This window comes from Ochlerotatus camptorhynchus, unplaced genomic scaffold (genome assembly GCF_037179485.1).
Source record: "Ochlerotatus camptorhynchus isolate MF236.1 unplaced genomic scaffold, CSIRO-AGI_Acam_v1.1 ptg000107l, whole genome shotgun sequence".
Classification (NCBI taxonomy): domain Eukaryota; kingdom Metazoa; phylum Arthropoda; class Insecta; order Diptera; family Culicidae; genus Ochlerotatus; species Ochlerotatus camptorhynchus.
In genome coordinates this window covers 2,409,122-2,426,194 of record NW_027040597.1, presented here as the reverse complement: position 1 = coordinate 2,426,194, position 17,073 = coordinate 2,409,122, and the positions used below count along the sequence as shown (strand labels likewise).

At 40.3% G+C, this 17,073-nt stretch overlaps 3 protein-coding genes across 3 annotated transcripts in view; 1 reads left to right on the top strand and 2 right to left on the bottom strand.

Annotated features, from left to right (window-relative positions):
- Positions 1 to 2,496: 2,496 nt before the first annotated feature.
- e(y)2 (enhancer of yellow 2) overlaps positions 2,497 to 17,073 on the top strand; it is a 278,423-nt gene continuing 263,846 nt past the window's right edge. The window contains exons 1-2 of the mRNA XM_065219632.1: positions 2,497 to 2,628; positions 2,696 to 2,923. Coding sequence (XP_065075704.1) covers positions 2,573 to 2,628; positions 2,696 to 2,918 — 279 coding nt within the window. The 5' untranslated portion in view covers positions 2,497 to 2,572 and the 3' untranslated portion in view covers positions 2,919 to 2,923. The remainder of the gene's footprint in view (positions 2,629 to 2,695; positions 2,924 to 17,073) is intronic.
- On the bottom strand, positions 3,056 to 5,277 carry Fbxo42 (F-box protein 42). Its single transcript, XM_065219595.1, has 3 exons — positions 4,991 to 5,277; positions 4,544 to 4,931; positions 3,056 to 4,486 (listed from the first exon to the last, which is right to left on the bottom strand). The coding sequence occupies exons 1-3, from the start codon at positions 5,109 to 5,111 to the stop codon at positions 3,175 to 3,177; spliced, it is 1,821 nt and encodes a 606-aa protein (XP_065075667.1). The 5' UTR covers positions 5,112 to 5,277; the 3' UTR covers positions 3,056 to 3,174.
- LOC135699348 (uncharacterized) lies at positions 12,457 to 13,669 on the bottom strand. The gene is made up of 3 exons (XM_065219594.1): positions 13,516 to 13,669; positions 12,777 to 13,421; positions 12,457 to 12,713 (listed from the first exon to the last, which is right to left on the bottom strand). Exons 1-3 carry the CDS (start codon positions 13,653 to 13,655, stop codon positions 12,503 to 12,505), a joined length of 996 nt encoding a protein of 331 aa, XP_065075666.1. The 5' UTR covers positions 13,656 to 13,669; the 3' UTR covers positions 12,457 to 12,502.

The following is a 17,073-nucleotide window of genomic DNA, read 5'->3' as shown; positions in this document are numbered from 1 at the left end:
TGATAGTAAATAATGATGTAGTTTTCGACATTGTTAAAGTTGATGTATTTTTAAATTCAAAGTGGCGTTGACGAAAAAGTTTGGCTTGCAAGTAATGTTTGAAGATGATAATTATATTTTTGCTCATTCCAGACTTGAAGTGGACGGTTGTTTGCTAAAGTTACTAAACTTTACGAGAATGATGTGAGTTGAGTTGGCAATGTTGAAGCTGACATTATTAATTGAGTTAAGCATGGAATTTAAGCATGAATTAATAATGCTGTTGATGTTTATTTTGGTTGATGAGATTGATATAAATGCTAGAGTTGATTAAATCATTGAGGTTGCTGGCTTTATTGTTCATGATGTTGAAGTTCATGGTAATATAGAACCAAGTGTATGTGTTGATTGTATCAAAATGGTCTACTCTTGATTGACGACAAATAAATAAATAAATAGATTGAAATAACAAAGTGGATAACGCAGTTGACATACATGGAAGTTATTAGCAATATTGAATAATATGATGGTAATAGCATAGAGGTAACTCTAAGACCACTGGGTCCCGAAGAAAATCATTATTATTTTTGGCTCACTCAGTACCAGAACAACGGTCCCAAGCAGTCCCAAGCTATTTCACTCACCCCTGCATGTTCTGCATGAATCCACACACCCCTGATGTTATCTGTCAAACTTTCATAGCGAATCAAAACAAACATAGTGTAGTAATAGAATTTCAACTAGAATAGGGTACGTTAATCGTTTGCTTGGGACCAATAGGCTACTAAAGTGGTGAGCCAATTTAAAATCGTTAGTTTCGTATTGATTGTTGGTAATAGTGATTGGCAACAGCATTGTAATTTATAGCAATATACAAAATGTTGTAAATGAAAGCAATTTTGAAGATGATTGTAGAACCTTAAATTGGTGCATATTTTTGAAATTCATAGTAAAAGTAATGTTGATGATAAAGTTGGCTGTAAGCCCAATTTAATGTAAGTAATGTGTGAAAATAATAATTATATTACAGCTTATTCCAAACTTGAAGTGAACGGTAATGTTGAACTTGATATCTTGCTGAAGTTCAATTTCATAATAAAGTTTATGGCATTTTAGAAATAGATAGTGTGGACATTGATGCTAATGAAGTAAACGGTCATAGTGAAATAGGCAGAAATTTTAAAGGTGATGCATATAGATGGAAAATTATGAAACTGTCAGAAGTCAGCGATGAAATTAATGTGTGTATGTTGAATTTTATTGCAAAATTTAAAATAAAATGGTACAGTTGGGTTGTGTATGCAAGCAAAAAAAAAAAGTAATAAATCAAAACTAAATAAGTTTGCATTTGTATTCATAAGAGTAGAAGAGGGGAAGAATGTGGTAGATATAGTAGGTGTGAAATAATAATGTTTAAAAAAAAATGAAAATTAAGTCAAGTAATGAAACGCTTAATTTGAGTAAACCCAAATAAGCGTGAATGTAAATAAAATCTAATTATCATTGCTTTGTGAGGGCAAATCCCGAGACAGCTATCAGCGCTGTGTAAAAGGGGGAACATTCTTTGGGTATAAATATGGGCTACCTAAGCTTGCAGAAGTCATTCTTGTGACGAACGTTGAAGACGACGGACGAGCAGCAGCAGCAGCAGCAGCAGCAGTAGCAGCAGCAGGAACAGCATCAGCTGCAGTGAAGCATAGCAGCCGAGATTCGTGTAGCCGTGACCGAGGCTGGAAACCTCGGTCCGGTCACGACATATAGGTTCTCCAAACCAGTGTAAACAAGGGTTTTATAAAAGTTGTGGTTAACACATTGTGCAATTATTATTCAACTTGCAGCTGAACAAAATCAAAACGAAAGCGTTTCTTCAACTGGAAATTGTTACTTGGGTAGTCCTTAAGTTTTCTACTAACGTAACATTAACCAGATTTAAATAAAATGCTCAATTTGCAAAATAATAGCATTTTAAGATTGCACTCGTATACCTCACCGTGTAAAATTTTGAAACCATCATCACTCTCATAGTACTTCTATTCTCCACGAGTGCCAACTTTGATTTGCCAATTAGCTTATAGCGTGCTCTCAACTTAGTGTTCTAGATGCATTTCCACAGTTATTAATTGAGAGCTTTCGATGCCTGTACCATTTTTGCATTGGCATAATTGCGTGGCAAGTCCAATCATACTTCTATGCCTAAGGAAGTCGAGAAATTTTCCAACCCGAAAAATTCCTAGACCGGACCAGGAATTGAACCCAGCTACCTCCATGGTATTGCTTTGTTGCTGCGCCTTTACCGACTGAGCTAAGGGAGGCCCCAGTTCATTTGGCTCAAAATATTCTCTCCGCCCATCTCTCCCTCTGAGTATTTCTAGGGAACACTGGATGACACGGTCCCTTTTTCCAGCCTTCACTGTAAACGTACAGCTTTTTGCCAGCATAAGTTTGACAGCGCGTAAAATGAAAGCACATCATAAAAGCTTCACACCCGGACCAAAACAAAAGAACGCTGTCGTTGGAGCCAGATTTAAAGACAGTGAATTTTGTTTTTATCAAAACCGAATGCAAATTGGAATCTTAGCTGGCTCAAAACAAAATGACATTCACAAAAAGCGTTGACCAAACCACAATCCTGCAAGGGGATCGTTCCAAGTAAGTTCGCTTCGTGTGCAGCAATGGATCTCTAGTCGTTAAGCAGATGATTTCCTTTCTTCAACAGGCTTAAGGACCTGCTGCGTCTCCGGCTGAACGCCTGCGGGTGGAGCGACCAGGTACGGCTACTGTGCCGTGAAGCCATCAAAGAGCAGGACAGCATCAACTGCGACGCGCTGGTGCAGCAGGTCACTCCGAAGGCACGGGCCCTGATCCCCGACACCGTCAAGAAGGAACTGCTGCAGAAGATCAAAACCATCCTGGTGCAACAGGAGGGCATTGATATTTAGCGTGGGTGGTGTGCGTGTTCTTTTGTTCCTAAAATGGATGAGTGACGAATAATAAACTATGAATGATCGATGAATAATACTTGGTCTTTTTTGAAGAGAGAAAAAGAAATTTATTTGAACTGGCTTATATAGTAAAATGTTAGCATTATTTTACATTTCATATTTTACAATCACATAAGAAAATTATTAAAAATTAGCAAAGCGCGCAAATAACATACAAACACACGCAATGGTTTATGTCCTTTCTTATGTGGGTTCACACGATCGTCGTTGGGACCGTCAAAAAGTGAACCGAATTGGTTACGCTCGAGCTTTCCGATTTCGGGTTCTTGTTGAGCCCACCGAACACTATCAGCTCGCCGTTTCCAGTCACCATGGTCGAGAAGGTGAAATGGTCGGGCGCTCCGGCAATGAGGCCACTGTTCTTCGTTTCCTGCCACTCGATAGTCGGTTCCTTGCCGTCGTTGCTGAGCAGTTGCGAGATATCACAAACGTAAATTGCTAGGCCATTTCGTTTGATTCTTTTTGGCGTGACTGGGGCCACTTCCAACGCAGGTGGCAGTGCATTGCGAATAGCAGCAGTTGCTGCTGCGGCAGCATGTTCCTGCTGTTCTCGTTGATCCCTTCGCATGGCGGAGATTTTCTCTTCCATTTTACGAAGCCGTTCAAGTTGTCGTTCCCGGGAGGCATGTACAGGCGGTGGGTTGGTTGGGGGGACGCTAAAGGCAGCCATCGCCATGTGACCGTGCTCGGAAGGAGCCTCATTGAAGCGTTTCGGTAGCATGCGTTCGTCGTCCTGTTGATGTCGGTAGAGCGGGCTCCGGATTGACGGTGTTGAACGGGAAGGACCAGCGACCGGTTGGGCTGGAGGATTTGGAGAAGGAATTCTTGATGGACCTGGTCGGGGTTCGGGTTCGCGAGGGGAAAGATTTTGTGTTGGGACAGCTGGAATTGCAGGGATTACTGGGGCTAGCGGTGGTGGAGGCGGTGGAGGCCTTACTGGATTCTGTCGTGGTGGAATATTTGGTTCAACTGCTCGATTTCGGTCACCGGCATTGGGCGGGCGAGATCTACCGAGATTCGGTGGGTGCAAACCATGGTTCGCTGGTCTGTGCTGTCGAACGATTTGGAAATCATTTGGGGAGGTTGGTCCTAACACAATAACCTTTGATCCGATATTGCATGCCGGGTAACTCCAGTTGTGAGTGACGGTTCCTCTTTTGTTCCTCACTTGAACGTTCCGCCAACGCCATGTATCGTTTCTCATATCCAGCAACCACGCATCGTTGAATATTCGATTGACTCCACCGGTTCCGCCCAGGATTAGTATGTGATCCTCGCCGATCGCCATCTGAAACTGACCGTAACGAGCCGGTGGCTTCAAATCTGAAACCGTAGGCCTTTTCCAAGCCAATTTCTCCAAATCCAAGACCCAGATATCATTTGAAGTCCCAAGATTCTCCATCGTATTTTGGTAGCCTCCAAAGACGATCATCTTGTTGCGGTGAACCGTAGCTGAGTGACCCGTCATTGGTGGCGGTCCAAAAGCCAAATTATGAATAGTCCACCTAGAATCAAAAGTCATTCAATACTCGGTCAAACTAAAACCAATTCAACACCCTCACCTATTATCGGCAATATTATACACATGTAACTCATCGAACAGTGTGCACATCTGGAATGGTGTGTAAGAATGCCTCCAGCCACCAAACAGCACCAGCAGATCGTTATGGCAAACCAAGGAAGCTCCCGCCTTCGGTGATGGGTATGTGCCCATCGAAATTGGTCGGATCCACTCCCTTCGGCTCAGATCAAACCGCCACAAATCGTTGAAGGTCGTATCGTAGGACGAAGCTCCTCCGAATACGTACATCGAATTCCGATGGACCGAGCTGGCATGCGCAAATCGGGCCGCTATGCTCGGAGTTTGTCCACTCAGGATCTCCTGCCTCCAGCAGAGATTGAAATCCATCAGTCCCTTCTGCAGGATCGCTTTCTTCCGTATTCGTACATCTATATGGAGTTGTACATTTTGCCATGAGAAAGAAATACAAGAACTGAACAAAACTTACTTCTGGCCAGCGAAGCCCACCGTTTGCAAACCGAGCCACACTGCTCCAGATCCTGGTAGGGCGGAATCAGGCCAAAGATAAACTCCAGGATCTCGTTCGGGAGATCGTTGATCGATGCCATCGCTCGAACACTCACCGTCACCACCCCGGCCCGCAGTTGTGAGAACCTTATGAACACGGTACGGGAATTTTGCACGGGGTATTGATTTTTCAATTTTGGAACTAGGTATTGCGAAAGAACGCGATTTAAAAGAAAAGGGTACTTTTCCAGGTAAACAACTTTTTTCCATTTATTTTGCTGACTGACTGGGACTGACACTTTTTGCGTTTTTGACAAAAGCTCCCACCACACGCTAACTTGAAAGTACCCATTAATGGTTGAAAAATACCCATTTTGAAGAAAAGTGGCTTAACTCATTAAATGAGTAAATTTTTTACCCATTAATGAGTATCTGTTACCCATTAATGAGTAATTGTTAATCATTAATGGGTAACAGATACTCATTAATGGGTAAAATTGTTTAATCATTAATGAGTTAAGCCACTTTTCTTCAAAATGGGTCTTTTTTACTCATTAATGAGTACTTTCAAGTTAGCGTGCAGCGGCCAGCTGATGTGTGACGTGAGCCCGATGAAAAATGTATGAAAATGCTGTCAGTTGTTTTCACCAGAGGGTTTTCCCCTAAGAGGAAGAGGTGACAATTCGACAGTGAGCATGCATAAGGGCGTAAACGTGATGATTGATTCTCTTCGTCGATTTTCTCTTTTGTTAATAACTCGCTAGAATTAACGTTTCTCGGTGCGTTTGCTGTTCTTTTGATAGCCAATACAACCTGTTACAACTCTGCATTGAACAAATTCTAGAAAATTGTTTCGCTTAGCTGCAGTTATTGCAGAGAGAAAGTTGATGAAGAGAATCGATCATCACGTATACGCCCTTATGTATGCTCACTGTCGAATTGGCTTCTTCCTCTTTTATTTCTATCTCTATCTTTATCTATCTCTTCCTCTTAAGCTTTCAACGGGCGTGTTCGAGCGAGTTGAAAAAAAAACTACCGTGAACCTTCGCTAATCTGAACGACACTTATTCTTGTTTTCGTTAGAACCGTATTTTCCATACAAAAAAAAAATGTATGGAAAATACGGTTCGAACGAAAACAAAAATATGGGTGATAGGAAGTTCCATGTGCGCGAGTATTCTGGTCCGAAAGTGAGAATAATAATAACACACCACATTTTTTGGCTGGAGCAAAAGCTCGTATTTTCTTCGTCTTTTGAGTATTGACGATATTTTTGCCCGTGTGCGGTCTGCTAATATAGAATGTTTTGACAATACAATTATTGACAATAAAAGTAACCGGGCCTTATTACGGGTGTCACTACACGGTGGTAAGGAAGTGATACTCAGAATAAGAGCCGTGATTAGGGCTTGAAGAGGGAACGCATTCTGCCTGTGACTGCATGAACTTGTACATTATTCGCATTCATCATTCGCAGTGATCGGCATTCACTGAACCTAATGAAAAAAACAGTCGCACTGAACGGGATCTAAAAACAGTCAGATTTCCTTTCTACGTTGCATTGTGCTTTGTGCAGTTGCTTTGTAGATGCCGATTTTTAAATACATTCCTTCTGCTCTGGTCAAGTTGATTGATAACTGCGGGAGCTGTAAATTCAGCCGGATTACGGAAGCATTTCGCACACACATTATTTTCCTTTCCAGTGTGAGATAGCAGCGCTTGGAATATATAAGTATGATACGATTCATCTCGATGATATCTTTTTTTATATATCGGCAGTCATATTAGCGCGGGTTGAGCGTTGGAAAACAGCAAGTAAATGAAGGACTCCTGCACGATTAGGCAAACAATTAAACTTGTCAAATACCACACAATATGAGTATTTTTGGAACCGATATGACATGTAGATGCAGGAAATTGATGTTTGACATTTTAGAATCCAAGATGGCGACCTATGTTTGCTATAATACTGTGAAAACTCGTCAAACATTATGCAATATGGGTATTTCCGGAACCGGTGCGGAATGTAGATGCCAGAAATGTATGTTCAACGCCATTTTGAAATCCAAAATGGCGACTTCCGATATGCTAGAATACTGTGAATACTCGTCAAAAGCCATACAATATGGATATTTTCGGAACCTGTGCGGAATGTAGATGCCAGAAATGCATGTTCGACGCCATTTTGGAATCCAAGATGGCGTCTTCAGGTTCAGGTATGCTAGAATACTATGAATACTCGTCAAAAACCTTACAATATGGATATTTCCCAAACCGGTGTGGAATGTAGATGCCAGAAATGGATGTTCGATGCCATTTTGAAATCCAAGATGCCGGCCTCCGATATGCTAGAACACTATGAATACTCGTGAAATTCCATACAATATGGATATTTTCGGAACCGGTGCAGAATGTAGATGGCAGAAATGGATGTTCGACGCCATTTTGGAATACAACATAACGACTTCCGATGTACTAGAACACTATGAATCTGCAAATACCATACAATATGGATATTTCCGGAAACAGCGTAACTTGTAGAAGTCGGAAATGGATGTTTCATACCATTTTAGAACTCAAGAAATCTATGAAAATATTAATATTTACGGAGCTAACGTGACTAAACTCGTCAACTGTCATACGATGATGATATATAAGAACTCGGCATGACATTAATAAGTCAAAAACTATACAAACATCTACTCTTCTTCGGTTTTTATTTATCTGCTTGTTAAAAAAATGAATGCACGTTGTCTTGAAGATCATTGAAACATCACCCTTCCATTACTTCTATTATTTGAGTTCAAAAATATCTTGTCAAGAAATTGTTGGTTTAGTTTGACAGTGAGCTAATCTTCTAGGGTGTTTTCACCCAAGGATGTGCGCTGATCTAAAAACGTTAACGCCAGAGCACTGAAAGCACGTTCCACTGATACTTTCGTCGATGGAACGGCGTAAATTACTGCAGCTGCTTCAAAGAGATCCTTTTGCATGGTTTTCTTCTGTGCCCAGTACTCCCAAACGTTGACATGGTGTGGTTGTCGCAATCCAACATCCAACATCCAACACACTTAACTGTTCTGGATGCGTTTTGTTTGGAATCCATTTCGGGTCTCCGCTTGAACCTGCTAGACAGCCTCCAAACATGTCCGCTAAAAAACTGTCCAGTTCATCCTGCTGAACAGCTGGAACAGCAGTAAACGTGGCATGCTGAGTGCAAGGTGTTTCCTCATTCAATTCTGAAATCCGTGCAAATGTATTTATGATGAATTTCTAAAAGGTAGAAGTTAATAGGTCGACAATTTAATAAAAAATATATTAAACAATCCTATATGAAAAGGAACTATCCTGGGAACTATAGATTCATTAACACTCCGAACACGATGCCTCCGGTAAAATGTGTAACGACAAACTTGTCATGTTTGAAAAATCATAGCTCAGCGAGTTATTGACAAATTTCAAATCTTTTTACGGAACTTGAAACCGAGCTTGAAACTACAGACTTTGAAGATTTATTCGGTATCAACTGATTTAAAATCTATCGATAAATTGCTGAGCAATGATTTTTCAAACTGTGCCAATTTTCCGTTACACATTTTACCGGAGGTATCGGGTTCGGAGTGTTAAACTACTCTCATTCTGATAATAAAAAATCATACTGATTCTTGAATGTTATTATTCAAAAACCAAACAGGTAGAAATGGTTTTTTTTTTCAAAATTTATTAAACCTTTTCTTCGAAACTTACGTTTGCCTGGATTTTCCATTGTTCTTTCAAACCAACTTTTTTTTTAGCATCAAACACACCAACCACTTTGCTCGATGAATGCCGTTCATTGACTGTCTTTTTCGGACATTTCCAAGCCTAAACGAAAAAAGGAACCCGAATGAAATCAAAACTGGAATGAAACCAGAGTGAAAGGGAGCGACTGTACGGGAGAGGATTTTGAAGAAGAGAAAGTGGAAATGCTTTTTGGTATCTATTCGCTTTACTGTGCATCCGTATGTATGAATGCAAAGCGTAGTGTCGAATCATTGTAGAATCGAATGGTATACCAAGTACCGTGATGGTACCATATTCTGCGCACTTAAGACATTTTCTACAAAAAAAGAGTTTCTAGAAAAATTCAGCATTGTTTTGAAATATTTTGATTTAGTATTTGTATAGCTCTAGCATGTAGGTATACATAAAAATATAAATGTTGATCTAATGAAAAACGGTAACATGAAACAAAGTATTTTTTGAGTATGTGATGATGTTCCTAATTTTGCGCATCATTTTTCAAATGTTCCATATTCTGCGCACTGTGTTCCTAATTTTGCGCACAAAAAAAAACAGCATGTAAAATCATGGTATTTATTCTTGTATGAGTATTAAGCATTTATGTACAAAAAAATTAATCAACTTTTCTTGGAAATCTTTCTAAAGCAAACTTTATCATAATTTAAACTTTATCACTTTTTTCACAACTGTCTATTCAATTTCTGCCAAATTAGTACCAGCTCCTTCAGCCTTTTCCTTAAAGCTTTCGCTGGCGTTTTCCAGTAAGTGTTTCCAGCTTTTTCTTCGCTGCCAAACTTTTTTCTTCTCGAATGGCCTTCCTTTGTTGTTTTTCTTGCTCTTGCGTATGCTTTTCTAATTCCATCGTTTCAAAATAAGCCTTGAATGCCTCACTCGTAGCCACAGATGGAGGCCGTGGTTTATACTTCTTTAATTTACGAGTTTTACGCGCCGCAGAAGAGGGTACTTGAAAAGCTTTGTCGAAAAAGTCATCGTCGATGCCATGTTCTGGTTCTGCAATGTGCGTGGTTCCAAAATTCACGTTTGAAGAATCTGTCACTGATTGATGCTGACTTCCACCTGCTTCTTGCATACAATCCGGACGACCGGTACCTGGGTTAATAGCGCTTCTGATAATGGGTTCCCCAACGATAGAATGGCAATCATCTGAAAATATCAATTATGGGAAATAAATATACTAAATTGGTACGTTCTCATAAACAATATTACCGATGCAATCACCAGAAGCACGAAAATTTTCCATCGCCAAAGGGTTTCCTTGGCTGATATCACCTGTTTCTAACGGAGAAGGATCTTTTTCGACAGTGCTTTGAAGTTGGTACTTAACAAGAAGCTTTCGTCGATCGGCTGAAAATATTGTTGCATGCATGATTAGGAAAACTGTAAATGTCATAGTAAGATACTACCGTCTAGATCAAATTCCTCGAATCCACGGAAGCAATCGTCCTCTGACGAAAAAGTCGTGTTAACTTTCAACAATTTCTCAGATTCTACATCTTGTTTTACACGTTGCCACACGTAAAAAAAATTAGCGTCTTCAACCTGTCCTGGCCATTGTACCTTTTTTTGATTTTGTTCAAAATTCTTCAATTGTCGCAATGTGAGATGTGATTCTAATCCGTCCAAGATAACAGTCGCATTGGAAAATGGGCTAGCATCTGATACGGAAGAGCTTGTGGTTTGAACCGTAATGCTGTGCTGGATTTCCGTATTTAGAAGCATCTCGTAGTTGACAGCGTCTGGATCCCACGGCAATAATCCACATTTGCGAAATCCGTTTTTGATATTTTTTGCCATATTTGGAATGTTATCAACAGCCCGTTTTAGCAACAGCGTAAACTCGTGCCTTTTATGGGTTCACCAGCATGGAAAGTGCGCCACTCAATAAGATGCTTATTCCACTGCACTTTCAACCCTCTGAAAAACGACACATCTAATGGCTGCAGTACATGGGTGGAATTCGAGAAGAGACAAATCAGTACAATCTTTTTAGCTCGACAAAACTCTGTTGTTTGAAAGGACACATGGGACTTGTGCCCGTCGACGAAAATCACAATCGGTAGAGGAATATCGCTTTTGATAATCCACGGATAGAACACGTTCTTCAGATAGTAATAGAAGGTTTCCTGGTTCATCCATCCCGATACATTTTTTCCGATAGCCCAACCATCTGGCGCACTGTTCGCTATTTCCGCAGGAAGCCGCTGCTTGTATGGAAATAAAACTAATGGTGGCGCCAGCGATCCGGCTGCATTTGCCGAAAATAATACGGTGTAGCATTCTTTCTCCGAGTTTGCGTTAGCCGTGTGAACGTATTTCTGTCCGACTTTCGCTAGAACTTTCTCTTTCGTGGGAACTAATCGCATAGACGATTCATCCATGTTGAAAACGCGTTGTGGGTTTTGCCAAACATCACGTAACTCTTCCTGATGGATGAATTGCTGAATTTCACGAAACCAATTCCGAATTTGGTTCTCTGTAACACACGTCCGTTGTTTAGACAAAGCGCTTGGAATTCTACGAGCAATGTTCGGATGTCGGCCAAGAAAATGTTTTAACCATTTACGTCCAGGAGCTTTTACAGCGAACGGATTATTCGACTTGCGTGTAATACCAAGGTAATATGACACGGATACTTTTAAGCGCAAGGAATCTACTGGCAAGCCAACTTTTGCTGAATCAATTATCCATTGCACAATACGATCCTCCTCTTCCTTTGTTAGAACGGTTGGCTTACCGGGATGATGAGATACGGAGCCGCGAGCCAGTGTTGCTCTTAACGTACTTTCCGGAACGTGATGTGCTTTGGAAGCTTGGCGAATAGAAAAGCCCTTCTTTATCATTAGAATTGCCGACTCAACTTGCTGGGGAGTGTACTGCATATGTTTTCTTCCGGAACTCATTTTCTCGCCCTATCCGCAGATTTAGGAACATGCAGTCAATATTTGTACCATATTTTGCGCAAAATAAATTACTTCTTTTACAGTGCAATATACTCGATATGCACTGAAATCCATTTGGATCAAATTAAAAATACTTACATCTAGCGATCAGCACAAAAATGAATGAAATAAACACACTCCAATGTTTACAAATGAGAAATGTTTTCAAACGGGCTTCTTAGCGCTGCTGCTAACGGATGCCATTTTTTGACGTTTTCAGTGCTGTAAAGATGTAATAAAGATGATTATAGCCGTAAATAGAATTCAAAAAATGTTTTAATGAAAAAATGCGCAGAATTAGGAGCTGCGCAGAATAAGGCACCCTCACGGTACCGCACATAAGGGAGTGGTGAAATTGAATTCATACTGCTGCTGCCGTTCGCTAGAAACAGGAACGATCAGATGCCCGTGATTGCCGTACAAATCAAATGGGAATCACTTCACCGTGACGACAAGTGGCAAGTTTTAACCATGAAGTGATATCCGTAATAAGCCCCATCGTGTTAGGGTTCACTTTTCCCAGACAATTTTTTGGGATTCTCAACTTAACTCTCAACCTCAGTCTTCCGAAGCGGTTATGTGATAAGGAAGGTCCGAATCCTTTTGATTTTATGATAAAACGACAAATTATTTTTATTCTTAAAAACTACAAATTCAGACGTTACCAAACAAGTGAACGGTTTGCGGACGTAGACAACAGCTTACAAAAATACTTACTTTCAAAGTACATCCAAACACATGCACTCATATCAATACACACAGTCAACGGCACTGATTGCAAAGTCAATCTCAAAACATCCAGCATATCTGTCTCGAGGATTCACACTGAATAGTTGATCATTTTCGAATACCTTTCGCATCACGTATCCGTCGTCGTCGTCTCTGTACTTTTCGTAATCAAAATTACGCCGCATGCAGAGAATCACCCTTTCATTGGCCAGTTGAATGAAATAGTAGCATCTGTAATGATTCATATCACGTTATTTACTTTCAAACATACATATTCCTATATAATTGCCGTACTTCTTGTCGTCACCCTCATTCTGAACGATCACCAGCTCCAATTGCAACTTGTTCGAGGAACACTTCATGAGCATTATCTTCACCGTCCACGAATACCCCTTCTGGTCTCCCATTTCCTGCTGGAAAACGAGCGTCTTCCGCTGGTTGCACAGTTTGCTATAACTCACCTGGAATCGAAACATGCGTACCTTCCGGAGGTCGAACGTCCAGCTATCGAGATCGTCGTACTCTTCGCGCAAATAATCGGCAATTTCCTCCCTCACGATTATGTTGATCGGTTCGAGCGATACGATCAACTTAATCCAGCGACCACCCCAAAGGTAACCTTGGTCGCGCAAAGATGGCACGCTTGAAAGACTCAAGCTGGCATACCCATTGTGGACAACGGAGTATTTGCTGACCTGGATCGTCAGCTCCGGGTGCAGGACTTTCACCGACAGGCGAAATAGGAAAACTTGTTGAATTTCATCGTGACCTTTTACCGATAGGTACAGGTTGTTCTTCATGTGGAACGACATGGTCCAGAATGTTTGGGTCACGTTGTCGTCCAAGAGTAGCTCGCAGCCAACGCGGGACGCTAAAGTTGGGTCGTGCCGATCCAGCATGATCAGTTCCTCGACTAATTTGCCATGGTGCAACGATGAGCTAGAATGTTAGGAGAAAATGCAACTGGTCAAAAGGCCTTCGGAATAAGCACTGGCTACCGACAAGAGAAAATCACTGTCGATACTTAACTTACAACTCAACATCCGTTGATTCTTTAACTTTTACAATGGACTGCTGTTCGGAAATATCACGGTGCTCATCGTGATACTTTAGGCAGATTCTCTTGGGTTGATTCTCAATTATTTCAGCGTTTCGTTTGCGAAAATTCGACATTTTTTCCTGCACATTCAAATCTAGACCTTTCACCGTTTTTTATCTCGAATTTCTGATGGCGTCGATCAGACATCAGTATGCAGCCAGAGTTAAGAATGTTCGGTGCTGGTTAGCGCCAGCTTTGCTATTATTTAGACCACCCGCACCGGTGCGTTACTATTCGGACTGCTAATTTGACAACTTTAGCCGTTGCTATTTTAAGGTCTGTGTAGAGATCGAAGGAAATCGAAAATCCCATACATTGTAGCCCAATTTTTCAACAGCGTGAAAAAATTGATTTACAAAAATAACTCTTCTAAGACTAGTAGGTCCCGGAGAAATGTGTTCAACTTTTTGGCTCAGCTCTGGTACTATCTTCGGTCCCAAGCTAATCGATGCGCCCCTCCAAACATAGGAAAATTCAAGAACTCCTCATTTTATCTGTCAAACTTTCATAGCGAATCAAAACAAACATTGTGTAGTACTAGAATTTCGACTAGAATGGGGTACGTTAATCGATTTGCTTGGGACCAATAGGCTAGTCAAGCAGTGAGCCAATTTAAAATCGTTAGTTTCCACCGGTTGCTAGTATACAGTTCAAAGCAAAGCTAAATTTGAAGCAAGTTAAAAATCATGAAATTTCGCTAGCGAAAAAGGTGGTGAAAAAATGGTTGCGGAACATTTTAATTTTCTTTTTTCGCAGTTCACGGTTCACTTGAAACGAAATCGATCAGTTTACCATCTTCAGCGAAGTGAAAATCTGACAGTAATACGTTCTTTCTTGAAACGTCCTTTTCGCTTAAGGCCGCGGCCAGGGTAGACATGAAACACGACGCGACCAATTCAAAAGTATCTTATTATTTATTATTATTTCTTGCGTGAGTCGCATCGCGTCACGTCACGTGTCGCGTCAACCTTGGCCGCAGCTTGTATAGAAATCGAAGCAGTGAAAATAACATACAAACTACTACTTTTTGCACCTACGTGAGCCGGCGCCGGTGGTGTAGTGGTAAGCCTGACTGCTTTTTCACCCCAATGGGTCTGGGTTCAATCCCAGCCGAGGTCGGTGGGATTTTTCTGAGGCATAAAAATTGCTGGTTACGTCTTCCTTCGGAAGGGAAGTGAAGCCGTAGGTCCCGGCCCATGTGTGTTTGAATGGGTGCGATATCCTACGCAGATGTGGAAGCTGCCTTCCTGCACATCCGATTGTCGTCAATGGATGGCAATCAATGTCCGCCGAAAAAAGAAATTCACGAATATTTCACTTCGTTTGGAGCTATAAACAGATACGATCCAGCGAAATCGAATTTTGTGGATCACGTCTTTTTCGATTACGTTTACTTTTTTTCATGCATGCAGCTGCTCGTGAAAAGAGCAGCAGCTAAGCGAAAAGTTGACGTTTCGAGAAAGAGCGTATCTGTCAGATTTTCACTTCACCGGAGGTGTAAACTAGAAATACTCAGAGGGAGAGATAGGCGGAGAAAACAAAATACAATTCGGCAGCAGGGATTTGTTCCTAAATTATCTTGCAACCCTTGCTAGAAGCTAGCATTTCAAATGACTTTTATTTTTGATTCGATTTACGTGCAAAATAATAATTGATTGAATCGCAATATTTTGCACATTTCTTGGTGCCATGAATTAACCAACGAAGATCAATTAATCAATAGAGTTAGAATATTGTTTTTGGTTCCAAAAACTAGTTGAATTTGAGAAAGCACAAAAAACATAAAGGTGATCGAATTTCTGTTCGATTGCAATACTCTCAAATTTATTCTAGTAAGAATAATAAATCCTCTTAAAATTCTAATTGGAATGTTCGATTGGCTCAGATTTTGTCGAAATCTGAGCCAATCGAACATTCCCATTAGATTTTTTTCCGATGATTTCTTATTCTTACTACATTAAATTTGAGAGTATTGCAATCGAACAGAAATTCAATCACCTTTATATGTTTCGTGTACTTCTCAAAATCAACTAGTTTTTGGAATCAAAAACAATATTCTAGCCGATGGGTGTTTTCGATTCATCTCCCCGAATTTAAAGCTGTATTTTGTATTTTTCTGTATTGATGTATTTATAAGTTTTGTGTATTTTTTTTTATTAAAGTGTATTGAATTCATTATGATATGTAATTTTCGTGTACAAAGTACTTTTAACGTATTTTTGTGTATTTCATTTATGGTATTTTAGTTTTAACGTGTACACATTAACGTATTTTTCTGTATTTTTTGAAGTGTGTATTTACATTTCAGCTGATTTATGAAGTTTATCGCCCCTCGGTAATACCATAGAGGTAACTCTAAGACAAGTAGGTCCCGAAGAAACGTGCTCAACTTTTTGGCTCACCTCTGGTACTATCTTCGGTCCCAAGCTTGTCGAATCACCCCTCGAAACATAGGAAAAACCAATAACCCCTCATTTTATCTGTCAAACTTTCATAGCGAATCAAAACAAACATTGCGTAGTACTAGAATTTCGACTAGAATAGGGTACGTTAATCGTTTGCTTGGGACCAATAGGCTACTAAAGTGGTGAGCCAATTTAAAATCGTTAGTTTCGTATTGATTGTTGGTAATACCAACAATCAATACGAAACTAATGATTTAAAATTGGCTCACTACTTGACTAGCCTATTGGTCCCAAGCAAACGATTAACGTATCCCATTCTAGTCAAAATTCTAGTACTACGCAATGTTTGTTTTGATTCGCTATGAAAGTTTGACAGATAAAATGAGGGGTTATTGGTTTTTCCTATGTTTCGAGGGGTGAATCGATTAGCTTGGGACCGAAGAAAGTAACAGAGCTGAGCCAAAAAGGTGAGCACGTTATTTCGTTTATTACGTTTCGGTGAGTATTGTCTCGAATAAAACAGACAATACTCGCTTCACGCTCGCTCAATGTTACTCAAAAGTGAGTAATTTCTACTCAGTTTGGTATTTTTGTACAAAATGTCAAAATCTGAGTAACATTGATTGAGCAAAGTGAGTAACTTCTCCTCTGTTTGTCTAAAAACATTGTTTACTCATTTCTGAGTAATCCTGCACAAATGTTACTCACCATGCTTATGTCAAATACTTGTAACAAAAGTGAAATTTTTTGTTGGTGATTAAACTTCCGATTTCCCTTTGAAGTTTTGAAAATTTAGAATAAAGGAATGAATCAATTGGCTGCAGAGGTAGATAAGGATTCGTTTCGTAAATTGGAAAGGTAAGAAAAATGCAGTATTTGAAAATAAAAGCACCTTATTCAATACTATCAAAAAACAATAGGCCTATCTAGGAAATGTTGATGTGGGATGTTACATCGGACGTAGTGGACAGCATAGAAATGCAGATGGAACATCAGCGTTTTCTGAAGGACATGGGGATCCCTGTGCTCACTCATATTGCCATGATAATGCCATGCAACATTTTTAGACATCGCTGAAAAGCGTCGG